The 24,288-nt window shown below is 43.0% G+C and overlaps 1 protein-coding gene across 1 annotated transcript; it reads right to left on the bottom strand.

The window, feature by feature from the left end:
- Positions 1 to 3,985: 3,985 nt before the first annotated feature.
- On the bottom strand, positions 3,986 to 23,946 carry CHCHD7 (coiled-coil-helix-coiled-coil-helix domain containing 7). Its single transcript, XM_069731371.1, has 4 exons — positions 23,813 to 23,946; positions 10,584 to 10,646; positions 9,093 to 9,191; positions 3,986 to 4,202 (listed from the first exon to the last, which is right to left on the bottom strand). Exons 2-4 carry the CDS (start codon positions 10,632 to 10,634, stop codon positions 4,098 to 4,100), a joined length of 255 nt encoding a protein of 84 aa, XP_069587472.1. The 5' UTR covers positions 10,635 to 10,646; positions 23,813 to 23,946; the 3' UTR covers positions 3,986 to 4,097.
- Between the last annotated feature and the right edge of the window lie 342 nt (positions 23,947 to 24,288).

Genomic DNA, 24,288 nt, shown 5'->3' with positions numbered 1-24,288 from the left:
ATGGCGATTTTCATATGCAAAGAGGTATACATAACTGAAAACATGTACAATAATCCAGAAAAACACAAGTCACCTACTGGTACAGGAGGCGAGAGGACCCTGCCCGCGAGGGCTCACAGTCTACAGGGGATGGGTGAGGATATAGCACCAGCATATAACACAGCACAGTCCTCAGAGGAAAACACACACACACACACACACACACACACTACTGAACTAGCCCCCAGTCTTGCAACAGGACAACATTGCCAGCAACTGGTTCAACAGGTAGCCAACAGCTTGTATCCTGACTCCACTGCAGCTGTCTGGATTGCAGTTGCAAAAAAAAAAAAAAAATTGGAATTGCAGAATATTCTTAGGGATCATCAAACAGCATTGCCAAGCACACTAACTTTTCTCAGGGTGGAAGTCAGGCAAGTTACAGTGCCGCAGGATGCAATTATAATAGAAGTGCAAGGCTATGTTTACACACAAGGTTTTAGGTTTTTTTTACTGGATTTTCTTTTTCTGCAAAGCAGCTGCATTTATCACACCATCAAAAGCTATGAGATTTCAGAAATGTCATGCACACTTTTGTAATTTGTACTAACTGAATTTGAGAAATGTAGCTTTCTTTAAAATTTGCTGCATTTAAATATCAGCATTTTTGCACCACTTTTTCACTAATAAGTACGAAAATGCTGCAAAAACGCAACAAACAGGTCTTTCTGCATTTTTGGTGAATAAAACGGACTATTAAACATGTACTGACCACAAGTCACATGTAATGCAAAATAACAGCAAAAATAAATAAAGGACAGAAAAAAAGCTGCAAGTGAACATAGCCATAAGAATCATTGATGAACTTTCCCCAGTTACAAGTCACCATACTCACACAAAGGTTTTCTAACCTTTACAATGCGGTGCGCTTAGGCCGGGTTCACATTAGCGTATGTGTGCGCAGCAGATACCTACGTACCGATCCGCATGCGTTTTGCGTACATATATTTAATATTGTGTACGCAGGGACATGCATTTGCATCAGTTCGCATGCGTCGTTTCGCGGTGAATGCAACATGTTGCATTTTTGAGGTGTCAATTATACGCAGGCATGCGCATGCAGATGAGTGCGTCAAGACAACTCATTACTGCCTATGGGAATGCATTGGTACGCAAGGACATGCGTACGCATGCGTTAGATACGCATCAGTACTTCAGACTGCAGAGAAGGAGGTCACCACCTCCACCATGCGCATAAACAATGCAAACGCATGCCAAAATCAATTTAAACGCATACACACAGTGGGGGTTTTTTGCCTCATGCGCAAGATGATGCAGAATAAAACTGCAGCACAAGCATGCGTTTTGGCATGAGTTTGCACATGCAGATCGCTGCGCAGATACGTTAATGTGAACTTAGCCTTACTGCTGATACAATGGCATACATTAACTTAGAGTTGATACGTTGTGCACATCACTTCGATTCAGCATGAATAATAACGTAAAATACTAAAACCCATCCTACATGGCAGACAGAATTATATACTTCATTACTTTGTTCCCTTGAGCTGCTGTAACAGCTGCCTCTCCGTGCAATCGACTTTAGATTTTGGAATCATGTCCATTCATCCATAGGAGCATGAGGAACACGATTCAGTGAGGGGGTCTGGGTTATAGATCCATTTTCAAAATTTTTGGAGAATTCTGCAATATTACACTTCTCTTTGGAGAAGGTTAGTTGGCACAAGAAAGTCAAGTAAATGTTCATTTGGCCTCAGCTATGTCCAGAAATGTTGTACGATGGTGAAGTGCAATTCATCGCTGCAGAGGACAGTCTCACCGTTTGCCAGGATTGAGTCAACCTCCCGTGTAACCGCTGCTCACCGTGCAAAAGCTCACATAAAACTTCACCAATTAGTTTTGAAATGATGTTGTTACTTTAAATGAACTGTTGGAAACTACATGGGCAACAATATTAATAACATCCTAAATTTAGACTGCATGAAACTAGATGAGGAAAGCAGAAATTGTGCCAAATTCCTCACAGTGGCGCAATAGCTTGCAACAAAACAAAGGTGCACATGATCGCTAAATCTGGTGCCTCATGATTTGATCTCAATTTACTCATCTAAAGCCACCCCTAAACTTAAACAGCTCTTTTATACCAATAACAGCTCTGCTCATGCAGCTTTTTCTTCTACCTTTTCCACAGTGGTAACTGTAGCTGCTATGGCCAATGCCTACAGTTCTAATCTCTCTCTACTTACTTATAGGGGTTGTTACCTACTAGAACAACCCTTTCTCATGGTCCACGCTTGGCCACAATCAAAAAAAGCCTCACCTCCAATACCAGCACCATTCCTGCGGTGTCGGCACGTGACGCTGGCACCCAATCGGCACTGGTGTCACTGTCCCCGCCTTCAGACAAATTGAACATGAAGAAGAAGTCCGGCCTGTGGTTGCTTTCTGACCTTCCTCTCCATGTTCAATTCGACAGCAGGTGGGGACAGTGATGCCAGCACTTACTAGGTGCTGGGGTCACATGTCAACTGCACGGGAGCCCTGGGAGAACGAGAGCCGACACCACGGGAATGGCACCAGCACAGGAGGAGAGTATAGGCTTTTTTATTTGATCAAGGCCAAGTATGCGGTATAACAAGGAGTAGTGGACAACTTTTCTAAAGGAGGTTCTACAGAGTCGTTCACTTCCGCATTGGGAGGTGAGCAGCTCCGATGAAGAAGCATTTACACAAGTACCTGGAGATGAGCAAAATTGACAGCTTTCGTACACCTCTCCCATTCATTGAAACTAGTGATGAGCAAATGTGCTCGGATAAGGTGTTACTTTATTAGCGCATGAGCGTGCTTGGATATCTTTGGCGTGCTCAAATACTATGAGTCCCTGTGGCTACTTATCTGGCAACACACAGGAAATCCCTCCATGTGTTGCAGCTGTCCAACAGCAGCGAGACATGCACCCGCGGCGACTCGAACATAGTAATCGAGCGCACCAAAGATCCTCTTAGCACTCAAACATGCTCGGATACCACATACCTTATCTGAGCAGGTTCACTCATTAATTAGATCAGTGATGAAGATGCCTGTAAGGCACAATAATAATTATTGGCGCTATATAAGCAAGTAAAATAAAATCAGGCACATGCACGTTAGCCGCCGATCAAGTGAATGGCGATGCAAAAGTAAACAGCAAAGCAATCCTTATAAAAGGAGTTTTTCATTTTATGTATTCCCTCTTTTTAGGTTTATTGTGGTATATACTGATATAAGGAAAGCATTGGGACCATACAGAACTATGTTACCTATTTTTAATTTAACTTATTTTTTTTCTTGTTTTATGGTGCCTGATATTTAGCAGAACGTTTAGATTTCCCCATTTTTTTTTAATCATTTCTACATATTCAGACTAGAGGACTGCCAATTAACCCAGATTTCAGCAAGAGCTGAAACCTGAATCACTATAAACTCTGAACAGTGTAGAGGTAGGGAGTTTCCCACTATACAAGGCGAGTAGCCTACCCCCATAACTACTACCCCCATCAGAGCATTCCAGTACTGGAGAGCTCTACTACAGCTCTATAGGTTTTAGCCTTGCCCTGTGTGGCTTGATTGAGGGCTCTACCCACAGGGTGTGATTAGGGCTCTTATTCTGAGGACTTTAATCCAGTTGTGTTGTGGTCAGGTACTAGGGACAAGAAAGACTTTTTGTGGGGGATTTTTCTAAATCTTCCCCAGAGGGCCACCTATAGAATATAATTCACAACCTGAATACATCTGCTGGGTTATAGGAATGGGATAAGCTGAAATGTCATTACTAGAACCATCATCTCTGCTACTCACACACAGACAGATATCTTGGGAATATTTCAGCATTATTACCTATAATAATTATAGAGAAGTCACCACATAAATACAGCTGTAAATAAAATCTGACTAACATCTGTTGGCCAAGTATACAAGCGTCGTTCAGCATGTAAATCACACCTAATGATGTTGTACACTGTGCTTTAATTGCACGTTATAACTTCTCATACAAAAAAATAAGTCTTGTAAAGAGCAGATAAAATAGAATAAAATGCAATAAAAAGGCAATTGGTCCTTCAGTACGGCAGCTGATCCAGAGATGCCAGGATTTGCTTTCTCTCGTCGGCAGAGGGCATTGCAGGGCGCACACCATCTCCTCTTCTTTTCATCATAATTGTGTGCTGTAATAAAAGATGTCAAAGATTAATGCTCCTACCATGTATAACCGTACTATAGATAATCCAACATCATTGAGGCCCCTGTGTGTCAGATAGTGTGGACAGGCCATTAAATGAAAGCTGCATGACTTGTAGATGGTCAGTGTTTGTTCAGGAGGAGAAAGAAGCCCCTGTAAATGGTGAAACTTAAGGTCTATATCACAGTCACAATACCCAGGTTTCTTGTTTTACTAAACCAGTAGGATCAGCAAATAATCATTATTCCAGTTAGGTTTTAGGTTAGGCTATGTGCACACGCTGCAGATTTTATTACAGATCTACAGGGGAGATCGTCGTGGGACACTCGTTATTAAATGGATTACATTGGACCAGGGAGTAACAATAAAGATGGGAAACTAGTGCTTTATTTCATTAAAAAGAAATTATTCTGGCTGTGTCTTTAACCTGTAACAACTATAGGATCAGTAATGGATAGGTGTAGGAGTCTTATTGACACCTCTCCATTACCAAGACGGGCATGATGTCATCTTACAATACAAAAGGTGGCATCAACCCCCACAACTATTACCCCACTTGCCACTGCTACAGGGCAAGTGGGAAGAGAGGTTAAGTGCCGGAATTGGCACATCTTAGAGATGCGCCATTTCTGGGGCGGCTGTGAGCTGGTGTTAGTAGCCAGGGGGGAGTCGAAGGTGGGCAATATCCATGGACCCTTCCTACAATATCCATGGACCCTTCCTAGGCTATGAATATCAGCCCACAGCTGTCTGCATAGCCTTTTCTGATTATTAATTATAGGGGGACCGCATGTCATTTTTTTAGGGTCCCCCTATTTTAATAGCCAGTAAAGGCGAAATATACAGCTGTGAGCGGATATTCATAGCCTGGGAAGCTCCATGGGTATTACCCCCTTCCTAGGCTATAAACATCGGCCCCCAGTCACTCACCCAGACAGACAATGTTTAGTAATGAACATAATAAAATGGTGCATAAAAAATTAAATAAAGACACACACACAAAATCTGTGTTAGGGTATGCTTCCACGGTCCGGATATACAGCGCTTTGGACGCAGCAGATACCCACATCTCTGCAAGATGTATAGACTTGCTGCGGTCTAGTCGCAGCGTTTCCTGACCATAGAAACATACCCCAAGGCTGGGGTCACACTTGCAAGAAACTCGCACGAGTCTCTTGCATCAATTCCCGCCACTGCCACCAGCACTTGGACCGGAGCGTTCAGGTGCATAGAAAAAGAGGTGCCGGGTATTGAGGTGCGAGACACGTGTGAGTTTCTTGCAAGTGTGACCCCAGCCTTAAACGCAGTATCTGTTTAAGGGAAAAAAAAAAAATTGCATGGGCTCCCACACAATTTTCAAAACCAGCAGAGGGAAAGCCAGTGACTTGGGGTCTTGGAGCTTTCCAGGCTATATCAGCTCACAGCTATATATTTAGCCTTAACTGGCTATTAAACTAGGGGAGCCACCCCAAAAATGATGTGGGGTTCCCCCATAATTAATAATCAGCAAAGGCTATGCAGACAGCTCCGGGCTGATATTAATAGCCTAGGAAAGGACCAGGGATATTGGCCCCCCTGGCTAAAAACATCATCACTCAGCAACCCAAAAAATTCCAGCACTTAGCCTCGCTCTTCCAATATGCCCTGTAGCGGTGGCAAGGGGGCTAAAAGTTGTGGGGTTGATGTCACCTTTGTATTGTAAGGTGACATCAAGCCTGGCTTAGTAATGGAGAAGTGTCAATAAGACAACTATCTATTACTAATCCTATAGTTATATGGTAAATAAAGATACAGCCAGAATAACAGTATTTTAATGAAATAAAACAACACAGTTTGCCATGTTTATTATACTCCTAATTGCTGCAACGCCCTCCATCTCCTGCAAAAAAATAAATAAAAACAAAACACAAATACTCACTGTTCCGATGTAATCCATTTAATAACATGTCCCACGACGATCTCCCGTGTAGAGCTGTCACATCAGGATATGTGACTGCCCTACAGGGGCGTCCGATGATACACTGCGGGAGTATTATCGTCAGTGTGTCATCGGAGTTTGTGCTCTCACTTTACGGTACTACAGCTGCGTGGGCTGTGCAATATACTACATGGGCTGGGCAATATACTGCGCGGGCTGCGCAATGTACTGCGCGGGCTGCGCAATGGGCTGCGCAATGTACTGCATGGGCTGTGCTATATACTAGGCATACATATTCTAGAATACCCGATGCGTTAGGATCGGGCTACCATCTAGTCTACTATATAATTGTCTAAGGGTCACTTCCGTCTGTCTGTCTGCCTTTCTGTCTGTTTGTCTGTCACGGATATTCAACGTCTGTCATGGAAATCCAAGTCGCTGATTGGTCGTAGCAAAACGCCTACGACCAATCAGCGACGGCCATAGTCTGGCAGCAAAATGGTCGTTGCTTTACTGCCCTGCAGTCAGCGCTGAGCGCTCACACAGGGTTAATGCCATAGTTAACGGACCGTGGTGTAATGCACTCCGTTAACACTGCTATTAACCCTGTGTGACCAACATTTTACTATTGATGCTGCGTATGCAGCATCAATAGTAAAACGCTCTAATGTTACAAATAATAATATATAAAAAAAAAAAAAAAAAAAAAAAAAAAAAAAAAGGTTATTCTCACCCTCCGACGTTGCCTGCTGTCCTCGGCAGTGCAAGCAGCAGGTTCCGGTACCAAGGATGCTATGCGAGAAGGACCTGCCATGACGTCACGGTCACGTGACAGCGACGTCACCACAGGTCCTGTGCTCATACCAACCCTGGGACCGGAAGCTGATGCGTGCTCCGCACACAGGCGCCAGGACTTCAAGGGCTCTTCGGAAGGTGAGTATATGTTTATTTTTTATTTTAAGTCTTTTTTAACCACGCATATAGTGCCCACACTGCTATATACTACGTGGGCTGTGTTACATACTGCGTGGGCTCTGTTATATACTACATCACTGTGCTATATACGATGTAGCTGGGCAATATGCAAAGTGTCTGTGCAATATACAACGTGACTGTCCAATATACTACGTGGCTGTGCAATATACTATGTGCTCTGTGCTATATACTACATAGCTCTGCAATATACTATGTGGCTGTGTCGGTTCTGTTATATACTATGTCGACTGTGCAATATACTACGATATATGACGTGGCTATGTTATATACTACGTGGCTCTGCTATATACTACGTGGCTGACCAATACACTACATAGCTGTGCAATACACTACGTGGCCATGTTATATACTACGTGCCTGTTAAATACACTACGTAGCTGTGCAATACAATACGTGGCTCTGCTATATACTACGTGGCTGACCAATATACTACTTAGCTGTGCAATACACTACGTGGCTATGTTATATACTACGTACGCTGTGTTACATACTACGTAGCTCTGTTATATACGTCGGTTGTGTTATATACTACGTCAGGGGTGTCAAAATGCATTCCTCGAGGGCCGCAAACAGGTCATGTTTTCAGGATTTCCTTGTATAGCACAGGTGATAATTTAATCACCTGCACAGAATGATTCCAGCACCTTGTGTAATGCAAAGGAAATCTTGAAAACACGCATGGTCTGAGGCTCTCGAGGAATGCAGTTTGACACCCCTTTACTACGTCACTGTGCAATATAGTACGTAGCCTGTGCTATATACTACCTACATATTCTAGAATACCCAATACGTTAGAATCGGGCCACCATCTAGTGTTTTAAATAAAGCTGCTTTGTGTTTGATACTTCCTAATATTTGACTTCATCAAAACGTTAATGATATAGTCTTGTGCGGCTTACATGCATTTTTCATGTGTTTCTGCGGCAGACATGCACTAAAAACAGGGGTGCTTTTTTTTTTTTTTTTTAAATCAGAATTACGGATCTAATGTAAGTCTATGGAGAAAATCTGCAGATAAAACTCAACGTACCTGCAAGAGAAAGTGACATGTTGCAGATTTGAAACCCACACCGCAGGCCAGTTTAATAAAAGCACATATAGAAATCTCCTGCCCTAAATCCCATCCACTTTGCTGGGACTGTAAGATGCTGCGTTTTTGACCAGCAAAAATACGCACTGTCAAAAACTCATCGTCGGTACACGGCCTAAAGCAGATTCATCACTGAATTTCACAATACCATCTGTACATTACCCATTGAGGCTGGGGTGCCTACATTTCCACATGGCTGGATAGTGCTTTGTGAAAGTTTGTGATCAAACTGCATCCATCCAGACACCAGGAAGTTGTCAACCTCTCTGCTGCTGCTGAAATCTCACACTGATCAGTAAAGGCAGCAGCCATCAGCCAGGCCTGGTCCAATAAATGAAGGGTGTACCTGACCCCTATTCAATAAAATGGTGGTGGCTACATATAAAAAGGTGACACAAAAGACCACTAGCCTCACAAATACACAACAACCTCCACCGACATGTTTTGGCATTTGTATGGCTGGATACACATTGTGTTTGGGCTACACATCGGTAGGTTTGTGTGGCTTCCATCTGAAGCTCTGAAAAGCAGGACTCGGGTGTAACCTCCGATGGGGCCATTGACTTTAATGAGGCAGACAAGACCACAAAGACTTCATCTGCCTCTCTAAAGTCAATAGCCCCATCAGGGGTTACACCCAAATCCTGTTTTTGCAGTGCATCAGATGGAAGCCCCAATGAAGCCACTGTAGAAATACTGCAAGACAGACAAGTGCTACAAAAATCGTTATATATTTCAATTTCAACCCCCAACTAAAGTATACAGTACACATTTTGTCTAAAAGCCTTTAAAATCACTCTATATATTATTTACACGCCACAGGACATGATATAATATACATTTTATTTTACTTTTAAAACATCTGAACTTACCCAAAACTTCCTGCACTGTTTATATCGGTGAAAATATAAAGCACACATTTCCCTTTGGTAGCCGTTTTGATCCATGCACTTTGATGACGCATTGCTTTCCTGTAATAGATTGGAGAGACTTTCATTATCCACAAGGTAACTTTAATTCCGGTACAAAACCATTCAGTAAATGGACTTGTCTGCTCTCGTTTCCATTACTATCTTAGGTCTGTATTTTCATAATATTTCATTACGGCTTTAAATAAAGCAAAATTCCTCTAAAGACCACCGATAATCAGACGTGTGTTATTAAAAGGGGTACTCTAGTTCCGCTCACTTTTGCATCAAAACAGGACAGGATGCAGCCAGTGACGTCACATCAAGGTATACTCGACTGGCAGGTATCACGTACTTGCCCCTTTATTATTCTAGGACAGGGCTGAAAGGTGGCAGATGAGGTTTAACAATGATAAATGTAAGGTTATACACATGGGAAGAGGGAATCAATATCACCATTACACACTGAACGGGAAACCACTGGGTAAATCTGACATGGAGAAGGACTTGGGGATCCTAGTTAATGATAAACTTACCTGGAGCAGCCAGTGCCAGGCAGCAGCTGCCAAGGCAAACAGGATCATGGGGTGCATTAAAAGAGGTCTGGATACACATGATGAGAGCATTATACTGCCTCTGTACAAATCCCTAGTTAGACCGCACATGGAGTACTGTGTCCAGTTTTGGGCACCGGTGCTCAGGAAGGATATAATGGAACTAGAGAGAGTACAAAGGAGGGCAACAAAATTAATAAAGGGGATGGGAGAACTACAATACCCAGATAGATTAGCGAAATTAGGATTATTTAGTCTAGAAAAAAGACGACTGAGGGGCGATCTAATAACCATGTATAAGTATATAAGGGGACAATACAAATATCTCGCTGAGGATCTGTTTATACCAAGGAAGGTGACGGGCACAAGGGGGCATTCTTTGCGTCTGGAGGAGAGAAGGTTTTTCCACCAACATAGAAGAGGATTCTTTACTGTTAGGGCAGTGAGAACCTGGAATTGCTTGCCTGAGGAGGTGGTGATGGCGAACTCAGTCGAGGGGTTCAAGAGAGGCCTGGATGTCTTCCTGGAGCAGAACAATATTGTATCATACAATTATTAGGTTCTGTAGAAGGACGTAGATCTGGGTATTTATTATGATGGAATATAGGCTGAACTGGATGGACAAATGTCTTTTTTCGGCCTTACTAACTATGTTACTATGTATGTTACTATGTTACTATGTTACATAATACCTGCCAAGTATCAGTAGATGTGCCATCAATGACCCTGCTTACCCATCAACATCAAATTGAGCAAAGCCAGGATACCCTTCTAAGGAGAGCAGAAAAGACCATCAGGGGGTAAAAAAGGTGATTATGCTAATCGTTGGAGCGATATAGATAATTTACTACTACGCGAGTCACAGAAGTATAAACATTTTAAGACTAAGATCTCAACCAACCTCCAGACATGGATTGATATCACTAGCTCTCGTGTTTCTTTGTGAAGACATCTTGTTCAAGAACTAAAACAAAGTAAAAAAAAATTATTAAAAAAAAAAAAAAAATCTCAAAGTCACATTAGCATCTATAAAAGTTTAAGTGCTTTAAGAATTGGTACTTCTGAATAAAAAGTAAGAAAAAAAAAACACCAAAGTTAAAGCATGAAAACTGTAAATATAAAAACCTCCCACACTTTTTAAACTCCAAGGTCTCAGGTTCGGTCAGCAAGTGAAAAGACTAGATAAAATGTTTTCTAGATAATGAAACCAGCAATCAATGAGCGGGCTCTAAAAAAAAAAAAAAAAAAATCCAAATTATGATTTTTATTAATCTGTACCAGAACAATGGACGAACCACCAAGATGGGATTCAAGTGTGGACTTCCAGCATTAGTTTAAAAAAGGGTTTATAAACTATTCCATCAACTGTTTAGGAGTTAAGATATTTTTTATTTTATTTTATTTTTTACATGGTGCTTCTATTTTCTCAGGCTGAAAACTGATTGGACAATAAAATGTATCTAATAAAAATAATTGTTTAATACTCAGAGGCAAATGATTACAGAAAGGAGTAATGGAGTAGCCATAAACCACAGAAATGAAGAGCTTTACTGAAAAAACAAACAAACATTAGAATATCATCAAGTACCAAATTTGTAGGTCATGAGAACAAAAGGAGGAATAACAAATGGGGGGGGGGGGGGATTTCTGTGAAAAGATGTTATGTATATGGGATAAGAAACACCGAGTATATATATATATATATTATACAGGTGAAGGCGGTAGCGAAACGCGCGTCGGGTCTGTGTGGGGCATTCCATTCTACCTTCATACGGTGGAGTGGTAGATCTTCATACAGCATAGGTACAAACAGTTACTCCAGGGATACATACAGGAATCTAGAATTCACAAACAGTGTGACCAGCAATAAAAGATTGATCTCCACTAGGGTACTTGGTATATAAAATAACAATTTTATTGAAATCCAATATAAAATATGTAAAAATACATTTAACTACATATCAATGAAAGGTGCTAGATCCACAAAAAGAGGAGACTGTACTGCCATAGGCAACCCACAACTAGGATAAGCACCAGCGTGAACAATAGGATAAAGCCATCCCTTCTTATAACCTGAGTCAATGTAAGAGTCCCTTTAGTGTGAGAACTATATAAGGAACGCCTTGTAGAAGTGCATACAGGTGGAGAAATTCCCCCATTTCCGCATTGACCCTAAGGACTGGCATAATGGCAGAGGGCACCCATCCAGGACGCACAGCAAGGTACTATACCTATATTCACACTGTCTATACATTACGTAGGATTAGATTGCCATTATGCCAGGCCTTAGGGTCAATGCGGAAATGGGGGGAATTTCTCCACCTGTATGCACTTCTACAAGGCGTTCCTTATATAGTTCTCACACTAAAGGGACTCTTACATTGACTCAGGTTATAAAAAGGGATGGCTTTATCCTATTGTTCACGCTGGTGCTTATCCTAGTTGTGGGTTGCCTATGGCAGTACAGTCTCCTCTTTTTGTGGATCTAGCACCTTTCATTGATATGTAGTTAAATGTATTTTTACATATTTTATATTGGATTTCAATAAAATTGTTATTTTATATACCAAGTACCCTAGTGGAGATCAATCTTTTATTGCTGGTCACACTGTTTGTGAATTATATATTGTTAATTGGTACTTACCCTCTGGTTAGAAGGGAAGTGTTTAATAATTTGTGAGCAACTATTGGTGAATATACAGGAATCTAGGCAGTGTTACGTCTGCTCAGTGTGACTAGGACACCATCTTTATGAATGTAACTTACTCATATCTGTCACCAGCATTTTCCCTTCCATACATACGGTATGTACTTTTTCTATTATATGTTGTACTGAACACCTATATAATTTATCTTTACTCAGCGTTTCTTATCCCTTGGCTGTTCCTCCTTTTGCTCTCATAACACAAACATTTGGTGCTTGATATTTTAATGCATCTTTTTCAATAAAGTTATTTTACTTCACTTCCGTGGTTTATCGCGATTCCATATCTTCTTTCTGTTAGCATTATCCGGAGTACTCCACTCTCGCATTTCTTTTCTATTATGGGGGACCTACATTACACTAAGTTCCTGACCCCAATAGACTCACGATGTACATTTTGAATGTTGAGTTATCAGATGCAAATGACTGACTGAAGTCTGGCACACACGCACATCGGCAAAAACTTCTCTCCGGTGATGATTTATCACATTGTCAAATTGCGTTGAGGTTTAATGTTTTTAATGCGTCATGAAATAAAGAAATGGTGATGAGGGAATGTGCTGGGATAAGGTGTTCTCCGAGTATGCGTGGGTGCGAACCGAGCGTCTTCGGCGTGCTGGAAAAATATGTCCCAGTTCCCGCAGCTGCATGTCTCGCGGCCGTTAGACAATCCCTGCACGTGTTGTGACTGTTGAGCAAACAGGCAATCCCCAGAATGTGTTGCGACCGTCGAACATCTTATTCTTGCATGCTGAAGACACTCGGTCAGCACACGAGCATGGTCGGATAACACCTTATCCCAGCACGTTGGCTCATCACTATAAGGTTAGGGTCACACTGTCAGTATTTTTCCTCAGTATTTGTAAGCCAAAACCAGGTGAGGATCATCAAAACACGTGCACCAATTCTGCATTTTTGGCACACTCCTGGTTTTGGCTTAAAAATACTGAGGGAAAAATACTGACCAAAGGCTTATAGAGGGGCCGTAGCCTAAGGCAACAATCCGTACTGGGCCACAGCGGGGCCATTGCCAGGCAATTGACTGATCAGCTTGGCTCATCACTCAACTGTCCAATTACTTATGAGCTTGAGAAAGTGAAAAGACCTTGTATATTAAAAAAAAAGGCTGAAATTTCTAATGGAGTATTTTTTTTTCTTTAAACAAACACCTCTATAATTAAAACCAGAAGTCTACACCTCAATCATATCTTTAGGTTTTTATTTCATAGCCATTAACGATTTTTTAATTATGTAAAGTGTAACCGTTGTTTTACATTTTTACTTCATAAACCAATAGTACACCTGAAAATAAGCAAATTTGCAATATACATATCAGAAAAATCTGCTTCTTTCTCTGACAAAATTGGTCATTATTAAAATTCTCTAGTCAGATAAAATCTGTATTCCGTGAAGACACTTTCCAATTACTGAGATAGGAGATGGCAGCTGTTATGGATACAATTCTATGTAGATGGGAGGAGCTAAAAGCAGAGCTCCGCCCTCCTCAGCTAGATAAGAGATGGCGGCTGCTACCGATAAGAGTCTATCTCAGTAATGGGAAAGTGTCTTCACGGAATTCAGATTTTATCTCAGAACAGAGAATTTTGATAATGATCACTTTTGGAAGAGAAAGAAGCAGATTTTTCTGATAAGATATTACAAATTTGCTTATTTTCCACATGTACTATTGATTTATGAAGTAAAAACTAAAGAGACAGGCTTTAAATCAGGACTGAACGGCCCTTTAAAATAAAACATGGGCTTCAGAAAAATGGTCAAGTTTTGTTTTGTAATTACCGGACAACAGATCCATCAATATCTGTTATCAAAAGCATCCGTCACATTGCGAGGAAACCAGAGGCGAGTAATTACCCCTCATTTATATGGAATTACGCAGTATAACCGCCTAATAGTTGAAATAATCACTGTTTCAGAATGTGGATTGGAACAATTTGGGTCTTCCAAACATTCTATGGACGATAAACATATGATCCAAATCGGGGGAACAAATTCCTGCAAATATTAGAAGTCCATTCTTCTTTTAGGGGACCAATAAATACAACAACAAAATATTCCAAAATGTAGGTACCGGAAATGTCTATTAAAGGGTATATGGACTTAAAGCAAAAAAAAAAGACAGTAATAGGTAAAAGAAAAAAAAAAAAAAAAAAAAAGAAAAATCAACAAGTCAGAACCTATAGCTAATGATTGCCTGCTACGTATTTTCGTCAGATACTGCTGCTTGGCTGCTTTTTAGCTCAGTTATTATATTAGCGCAGATCTGTGACTACTCTTTACCTACAGGGTCTACAGGTAGTCTTAGACACGCCTCCTGTCTCATTGGTTCAGGCTATGCCTCCTCTGATTGGCTGCTGTGTATAAACACAAGTTTATTACACTTCACTGTGGAAGTCAAGTGCACGGAAAGCAGAAATTTCATTATAGCAAGAGCAGAATGGTTATCAGCTTACTAATCCACTAGTGGGGAAAAGATCGACCATTAACCACCAAACACATACTGAGGGATTGATGGTGAGCCTTAGCAGGGAGAAGTCTGGAGGGTGGCTTCAATGAGGAATTGTATGATCAATAGTTGCCACAAATGACATTTACTATAAGGAGAGGCTTAAGACTGTTTCTGAGGACCTCATTTGAATAGGGTCCAACAAAATGCAACAGTTGCACACAGGCAGCAACATATGTAAAGTAACGAAACGCATGCTCAGCGATTCACTCCCGGCCATTTCAGCGCAGTGTCCCCGATACTCTCTGCTCATCATTTATTGATATTGGCCTTGGCTGTCACAGACCATATACCCTACATGACGCCTGCAGCCAATCAATGGCCTCGGTGGTATACGGCACAAGTTTGTGAGGTCACGCGGGTATACAGGTCACGACGAGCAGCCAATGTGAACGAGGACAAACCAGGAGTATCAGGGAAGCAGGACTGGAACGGAGCACATACTGTATATTATTTCAGGATTTTACACTCATAGCTGCCCGTGTGCAGATTTTTACCTTATATAGGGCAGCCCCATTACCACAACAAAAAACATAGGAATGTTCTCATAGGACAGAGGTATTCTGGCATCAAAACTTGCCTGCAGTAACAACCAGTGAAGAAGGACCCTAATGACCGCAGTGCGACCATACAAATATTAATTCCTGCCAATGTATGAATAAACATCCATATTATAACCTACATAACACTCACTTTGAATAAAATATCTCTAGAATAAAAGGAAAAAGGCAATATAAGGCTGCCCTCACACTAGCAGTATTTGGTCAGTATTTTACATCAGTATTTGTAAGCCAAAACCAGGAGTGGGTGATAAATACAGAAGTGGTGCGTATGTTTCTATTATACTTTTCCTCTGTTTGTTCCACTCCTGGTTTTGGCTTACAAATACTGATGTAAAATACTGACCAAATACTGCTAGTGTGACGGCAGCCTAAAAATGTAATATTTTAAACTATTAAATCAGAGATTGGTAGCCTGGCAGTGCAGAAGGTTGGTGTATACAGTGGATATAAAATGTCTACACACCCCTGTGAAAATGTATTTTTTATTTATTTTACTCACTTCTATAGCACCATTAATTAAGATTGCCTTGCGCAGGCGTGTACTACGGAGGACATAGAATGAACGTCAATCCAATATTGCGGCCAGTGGGTAAGGAAAGGGTGAATCAAACACCCAAAAACTCCGCCCATATGACCGAAAACCGGTCCCGCCAAATTCAGGTGACAGGTTCCCTTTAATCATACCTCCAAATCAACAAAAGAATGGTTTGGCCAAAGAAGATCAAGGTTTTGGAATGACCCAGCCAAAGAGCCCAGACCTGAATAAAACTGAAAAGCTGTTGGTAACCTGAAGATGGCGCTGTACCGAGGAGATCGCCTCGCAATCTGACATTTGGAGCTACTGCAAGGACGAGTGGGCAAAGACTGACGATTCTAGATGGGCCATGATTTCAGCATTCACGATTTCTGGGGAGTTTGTAATAAATTCAAAGGGTATTCAACACAATATTACCTTAGAGATATGCATATTTATGGAAACATTTTTGTTATTTTTCTTTTTACACCCAAAAAGATTTCAGTTTATTTTTCAACTGAATTAGTGACATAAATGGTGAGAAAAGTTCTGCCATGATTTTTTTTTTTGTTTTGTTTTTTACATGCCGAAGGTCTGGAATTTTAACATGTGCGCAGACTTTCTATATCTACTGTAATGTGTTCCTGCAGCGCTACCAATGGATACCTGAACTGAAGATGGAGCAATATGGCCTGAAGCCTATGGAACATTAACATCCAAATTGCCATTAAAGGGTATCGGAAATAACACTTCAAAATGTGGCTGCTCCCAACTAAAACAAGCTTATCTGACTGCCTGGACAGACGCAGCTAAATATTAAGGCTTTGTGCACACGTTCCGGATTTTTTGCCTTTTTTTGCTATAAAAACGCCATGAAACCGCGAAAAAAAAATGCATCCATTAAGCACCCTACTAATAGAATGCAATCCGCAATCTTTGTGCACATGTTGCTTTTTTTTCCGCGAAAAAAATGTATCGCAGTAAAAAACGCAGTATGTTCATTAATTTTTGAACATTTTTTGCGGATTTCCCGCTATTTCATGCATTGGGAAGCTCTGGGAAAAAAAAAAAGCGAAACATCCGCGCAAAAAATGTATGCGGATTTACTGCGGAAAAAGTCCGGTTTTATTCAGGAAATTTCTGCAAAGAATCCCGACGTGAGCACATAGCCTTACCCTGCAGGAGCTGGCATTCAGAGACTCTGCCATCCTCGTAGGGCATGTTATACAGGGCATCTTTTCATCCTGGCCTAAAAGGGGTTCTCTAATGGAAAACCCACCTCAATAATGACAATATGCCCTAATATGACATACAAACATGACATGAAGCATCCAATACAACAAGATACAACAAGCTAAAGCATAGGAAACATGGGATATAAAGAACAAACAAAAAAATAAAAAATAAAAATGGTTATACTCAGAATCAGAAATATATAATTGGGAATTCTGGAGACCCCAGTACAAGGCGGCCCATTTCGAAGATTATTCTAGTCAAAAGTGACAACCAAAAACACAATACCTTTCTTCAAATCTGAATTTTAAAACATAGGAGGGAAAAAAGAAATATAACCACAAAGCAAATAGTGAGCTTGATAAAATGATTAACTGTATACAAAGTGCGACGTTAAACAGTAAGTGTCATTTACATTTTTACTTCTTTTTCAAGCAAGTTTGTAATATAGTTTATCAGAGAAATCCACTTCTTTCTCCTTCAGGACTGATCATTTAGTCTTAAAATTCTCAATTCGCATCTCAAATCTGTATTCAGTGAAGACAGATTGTACAATACTGGGACAGGAGACGACGGTTGGTGCTGATGAGATTCTATGTTGCTGGGAGGAGCTCTGCCTCCAGCTACTCTCTCCCCCATATGCATCACTGAACACAGAAAATGAGAATTTTGAAAATGAAGAATCAACTCTGGGAAGGAAAGACGACTTCTCTGATAAGATATATTAGTTTCTTTTTTTCACGTATACTATTGATTTATGGAAATAGAGATTAAAATGAAGTTCACACAGACGCGGATTCTTTACTGTAAGAGCAGTGAGACTATGGAACTCTCTGCCGTATGATGTTTGTAATGAGCGATTCGTTACTTAAATTTAAGAGGGGACTGGATACCTTTCTGGAAAAGTATAATGTTACAGGGTATATACACTAGATTCCTTGATAGGGCGTTGATCCAGAGAATGTCTGATTGCCGTATGTGGAGTTGGGAAGGAATTTTTCTCCCCAAGGTGGAGCTTACTCTTTGCCACATGGGTATTTTTTGCCTTCCTCTGGATCAACATGTTAAGTTAGGCTATGGGTTGAACTAGATGGACTTATAGTCTTCCTTCAACCTTAATAACTATGTAACTATGTAAGACAACCACCAACAAGTCGAAGCAATTCATGGTCTAGTCTCATCTTTTAGGGTATGTGCACACGATGCAGATTTAGTGCAGAACTGCAGCAGATTTTTCTGCAGCAGAAACGCTGCAGAACTGCACTGTGATCACAGTACAATGTAAATCAATGTGAAAAAAAAAAAAGCTGTGCACATGGTGCAGAAAAATCTGCGCAGAAACGCTGCAGATTTCAAAGAAGTGCCTGTCACTTCTTTTGTGCAGTTCTGCAGCCCTCCTTAATAGAAATCTGCAGGTGCGTTTTTGATGCGTTTTTTGTGCAGATTTGTGCTAAAAAAACGCATCAAAAACGCACCTGCAGATTCTGCCAGGAGATGCAGATTTAGTGCAGAACTGCAGCAGATTTTTCTGCACCAAATCTGCATCGTGTGCACACAGCCTTAATATTATAAATCCAGTACGGTGATCTAGGCTGATTATTGTACAGAAAACCATTACATTGATGGCAATCTTAAAAAGGGGTGAACACAAATTAAAATATTTTAAGTATTTTAAATAAACATTTGAGAAAGATTGGTTACTTTTTATTTAATTTTTATCCAGCAGGAAATTGAAATTTTATTATTAGGGTGATTTGTCGTCATTAGACAATTACAGGATACGATATAGACAAATCAGTTTTTTCCGCGATTTAACCCTTTATTTTACCAGCTAGAGCGCTCAAATTTTGCACATACACACTACTAACATTAGTAGTGAGGAATATGCAACAAAAACAAAAATGGATATAAAAGGTTTACTGTATGTAAAACGTGTCTCATATCCTGTCGGGTTTGGGAAGGAGATAGCAAAAGCCGGCATTTGAATTACCGGCTTTTCTGAGAAAATATATATATATATACACACACACTAGCTGAAGAGCCCAGCGTTGCCTGGGCATAGTAAATATCTGTGGTTAGTTATAGCACCTCACTTCTCTTATTTTCCCATCACACCTCTCATTTTCACCTCACACCCCTCATTTTCACCTCAGTATATACATGTTTGTCATCTCCCTTATATATAGTATACACCTGTATGTCATCTCCTGTATATAGTATATACCTGCTGTATGTCATCTCCTCCTGTATATTGTATATACCTATGTATCATCTCCCCTGTATATAGTATTTATGTGTGTCATCTCCTCCTGTATATAGTATACACCTGTTTGTCATCTTCTCCTGTATATAGTATATACCTGTGTATCATCTCCCCTGTATATAGTATGTACCTGTGTGTCATCTCCTCCTGTATGTAGTATATATCTGTGTGTCATCTCCTCCTGTACATAGTATATACCTGTGTGATCTCCTGTATTAGACCTCGTTCACACGTTATTTGCTCAGTATTTTTACCTCAGTATTTGTAAGCTAAATTGGCAGCCTGATAAATCCACAGCCAACAGGAAGCCCTCCCCCTGGCAGTATATATTAGCTCACACATACACATAATAGACAGGTCATGTGACTGACAGCTGCCGTATTTCCTATATGGTACAGTTGTTGCTGTTGTAGTTTGTCTGGTTATTAATCAGATTTTTATTTTTGAAGGCTAATACCAGACTTGTGTGTGTTTTAGGGCGAGTTTCATGTGTCAAGTTGTGTGTGTTGAGTTGCATGTGGCGACATGCGTGTAGCAACTTTTTGTGTGTTGAGTTGCATGTGACAGGTTGGTGCAGCAAGTTTTGCGCATGGCGAGTTTTATGTGTGGTGCGTTTTGAGTATGCGCAAGTTTTGTGTGAGGCAACTTTTGCATGTGTTGCAACTTTTGTGCATGTGGCAATTTTTCCACGTGTGCAAGTTTTGCGTGTGGCGAGTTTTCCATGAGGTGAGTTTTGCACGTGTAGCGAGTTTTGCGTGAGCCTAGTTTTGCACGTGGCGTCTTTTGTGCGGCGTCTTTTGTGTTTCGACTTTTATGTGGCGAGGTTGGTGTATGTGTGGTGAAATGTGAGCGGAGGGTAATATGTGTTCAAGCACGTGGTAGTGTGTGGCGCATTTTGTGTGTGTTCATATCCCCGTGTGTGGTGAGTATCCCATGTCGGGGCCCCACCTTAGCAACTGTACGGTATATACTCTTTGGCGCAATCGCTCTCATTCTTTAAGTCCCCCTTGTTCACATCTGGCAGCTGTCAATTTGCCTCCAACACTTTTCCTTTCACTTATTCCCCCATTATGTAGATAGGGGCAAAACTGTTTGGTGAATTGGAATGCGCAGGGTTAAAATTTCACCTCACAACATAGCCTATGACGCTCTCGGGGGCCAGACGTGTGACTGTGCAAAATTTTGTGGCTGTAGCTGCGACGGTGCAGATGCCAATCCCGGACATATACACACACACACACACACTATGTGTAGACATTTATTATAGCTACTAGATGGTGGCAGTATAATCTAACATGGTTTTTTTTTTTATCTATCAGGATATATTGGGGGTTTATCTACAGCATTACAGAATGCTGTAGATAAGCCCCTGATGCCGGTAGCCACAGTTTATAGGCCATTTTTGGGGTGACAGATTCCCTTTAAGCTCTGCTCACTTCCATATCATGACAGGCCTCATGACTTCAGATCTATCTCATATGCGGCTCAGGCACACGAGCGGCAGGTATCGTTCATTGATCTCCGTTAAAATAGGCCAAGTGCACAATATCTGGCAAATATCTGTAGCTGTGATGTCATAAATCCTCCTCACCCCCCAATCTGGAAGCGAGTGGAGTGACATTACCTCTTTAAGAAGTGAGTGATCACTTGGTGCCACATATCTATCACGGTCACAGGGTAATGAATAGCATTCACCTCACAGGTCAGCAATTTCGTCAGGTGATAAATGTAGGGAGGGCGACGTTACTGTGCGTATAGAAAACACCATGTATACATTCTCTACTGTGGGCCCGCAGGGGCAATGCTGCATGGACACCTCCACAGTACAATAAAGTCCGCAGCTCAAACAAAATGCAACGTCTGATGATCCTGGACAACACAGCACGGTGCAAGATCTGCTCCAAACTTGTGGTGCCAGGACTCGCACATAGTGCAGACGCCCAATACCGAGGAGTCCTCCGACACCCAATACCGAGGGGTCCTCCGACACCCAATACCGAGGGGTCCTCCGACACCCAATACCAAGGGGTCCTCCGACACCCAATACCAAGGGGTCCTCCGACACCCAATACCAAGGGGTCCTCCTGCAGCGCCCCAGAGATCTGGTCGTTGCAGTATGACACTCTGCCACTAAGGAGTGATGGTACGTCTGATGGCACTGAAGGAGTTTTCCTGACCAGGTATTCCCAGAACACATTACACTTCACACTCCGGCCACTAGGGGGAGAAAAAGGCTTTATTTATTGGGCCACTCCTCACACTGGTAAAACTAGGGGTTGGGGAGGCAGTTAGTCAGAAGCTGACTGGGTTGGATTCAGGCAACATCCCGTGGCAGGGGGTGTTGCAGGGAGAAGACACAGGGGGGTCCCTATCAGGCGTGGGAACCTGGCGGGTACCTAGCGAACAGAACAGAACCGCGCCTGCACTACCTTGCGGCGGTATCTTAAGAAAGAGACACGAAGGGAAGGATATTGTGGAACAGTGTAAACGAGATCAAGCACAAAGGAGTACCAGTAGGAGTTGTGCCGTGAGACCGAGGCAACATCCTACTGAGGCGCGTAGCCGGAACACCGCGGGAGTAACTGACTCTAGGCCTTACTTCGAACTCCGCAGGACAGTTAATTATAGGTTGGCTGTCTACCTTAAATTTCCTAAGAAGACATAGGGGGCAACATTGGGAGAGGGGCGTCTCTAGGGTCCCGGAAGACCTCCAGGCCTTCCCGTCATATGGGTGCGTCCTAGCCATAACATATCTGGGGGACGAGAAACTAGCAACATCTGGAACTAAAGAGAGCTGTAGAGAACGACAAACGAGAACAGCAGTTGTGAGGACTATGCCGAATGCTCAGCAGGGTAGGACTACAACACACAGGTGCTAGTGGTAGGCAACAATTTCCATCTGTGAAGGAAACTCTGGAAGTGCCCATCGGACCAGCCTTTACGGAAGTCTTCAGTAAAGAGGTAAAAAGACTGCAACCTTGTGTCCTCGTTATTGACTGCACCTCACACCATCACCATCCACCTTACTGGGAAGCCCTGGGGACACACTTCACCTGTGGGAAGGTATACCATCCAGCTGCCATTCCATCACCCCAGTGAACCCCACAGCAGCGTCGGTCGCCCTGACCGAACACCACAGGTGGCGTCACGAACCCCTGACAGACTGCACCACCTTTATTGGACGCCCCTTAGCAGGGTCGCGGACCGGGTCTAGCCACCGTGACAGGCTCAGAACCGAACCAGAGAGGCCCGGTACCGAGAACTTGTGGCCCTGTGTCTGGGGGCGCTCCACTCCGACACCCAATACTGAGGGGTCCTCCGACGTGCACTAGACGCCCAATACCGAGGGTCCTCCGACACCCAATACTGAGGGGTCCTCCGACGTGCACTAGACGCCCAATACTGAAGGGTCCTCCGACGCCCAATACTGAGGGGTCCTCCGACGCCCAATACTGAGGGGTCCTCCGACGCCCAATACTGAGGGGTCCTCCGACGTGCACTAGACGCCCAATACTGAGGGGTCCTCCGACGCCCAATACTGAGGGGTCCTCCGACGCCCAATACTGAGGGGTCCTCCGACGCCCAATACTGAGGGGTCCTCCGACGCCCAATACTGAGGGGTCCTCCGACGCCCAATACTGAGGGGTCCTCCGACGCCCAATACTGAGGGGTCCTCCGACGCCCAATACTGAGGGGTCCTCCGACGCCCAATACTGAGGGGTCCTCCGACGCCCAATACTGAGGGGTCCTCCGACGCCCAATACTGAGGGGTCCTCCGACGCCCAATACTGAGGGGTCCTCCGACGCCCAATACTGAGGGGTCCTCCGACGCCCAATACTGAGGGGTCCTCCGACGCCCAATACTGAGGGGTCCTCCGACGCCCAATACTGAGGGGTCCTCCGACGCCCAATACTGAGGGGTCCTCCGACGCCCAATACTGAGGGGTCCTCCGACGCCCAATACTGAGGGGTCCAGAAACGTTGCAAAAAGATGGACGATTGGGACAAATATCAGTTGACACCAAGAGAAAAACTAAACTTTCCAAAAGTGATGAAGAACAGAAGTGCACATAATGTGATGCCCGCACACGCGCCCCCGGTGCCCAGCGCTGAGCAGTCACAGCCAGTGTGTGGGGCACAAGACGCCCGGCAGCCACGTCCCAGCATGAAGCCTCCTGTCAGCGCAGCCGGTACACAGCCATGTGCAGCTCCAGGAGTCATGACCCTGACACAGGCGGCAAGGGCAGCGCTGACTGAAGGAGACATGTGCAGCAGGCAGCACACATGGCCGGGCGTCATTGTGTGGGGCGGAGGAGCGTCCGCACTCACCTCCCAGCGGGGTCCCAGCAGCCCCGGGTGGCCGTGAGACCGGTGACAAGACCGCCGGCCGGGAAGGTGACAACTACACCCTCTAACAAGCCGGACAACTCCAATTCGAAATACGTCAACTTTAAGCCTCGCAACCCATTAAGTAGTAGGACATACTAACCTGCTGGATAAGCCCCGCCCATGAAGCATTGACATCTCGGATAGCCTATCAACTAGCAGTAATTTTAACCTGACAGCTATCGCACCCAATTGAATAAGTCACCGCCTCTTCCAGGTCTCCGCCTCAGCACCGCCTCAAAACAGAGCTCACACATGACCGACGTCCATTATAGCCAATCACAAGCAGATACGGTGTCAGTACTGCAAAGCGGATTGGTGGAAGCTCTGAAGGCATCAAGCAGAGGGGCGTGACCTGGAGGGAGAAAGAGGCGGGGATAGCGGTGGGCGCGTCTCCCGCGGCAAGTTGGGCTGCATCG

Source organism: Ranitomeya imitator, chromosome 6 (assembly GCF_032444005.1).
Source record: "Ranitomeya imitator isolate aRanImi1 chromosome 6, aRanImi1.pri, whole genome shotgun sequence".
Lineage (NCBI taxonomy): Eukaryota > Metazoa > Chordata > Amphibia > Anura > Dendrobatidae > Ranitomeya > Ranitomeya imitator.
This window is presented reverse-complemented; position numbering and strand designations above follow the sequence as displayed.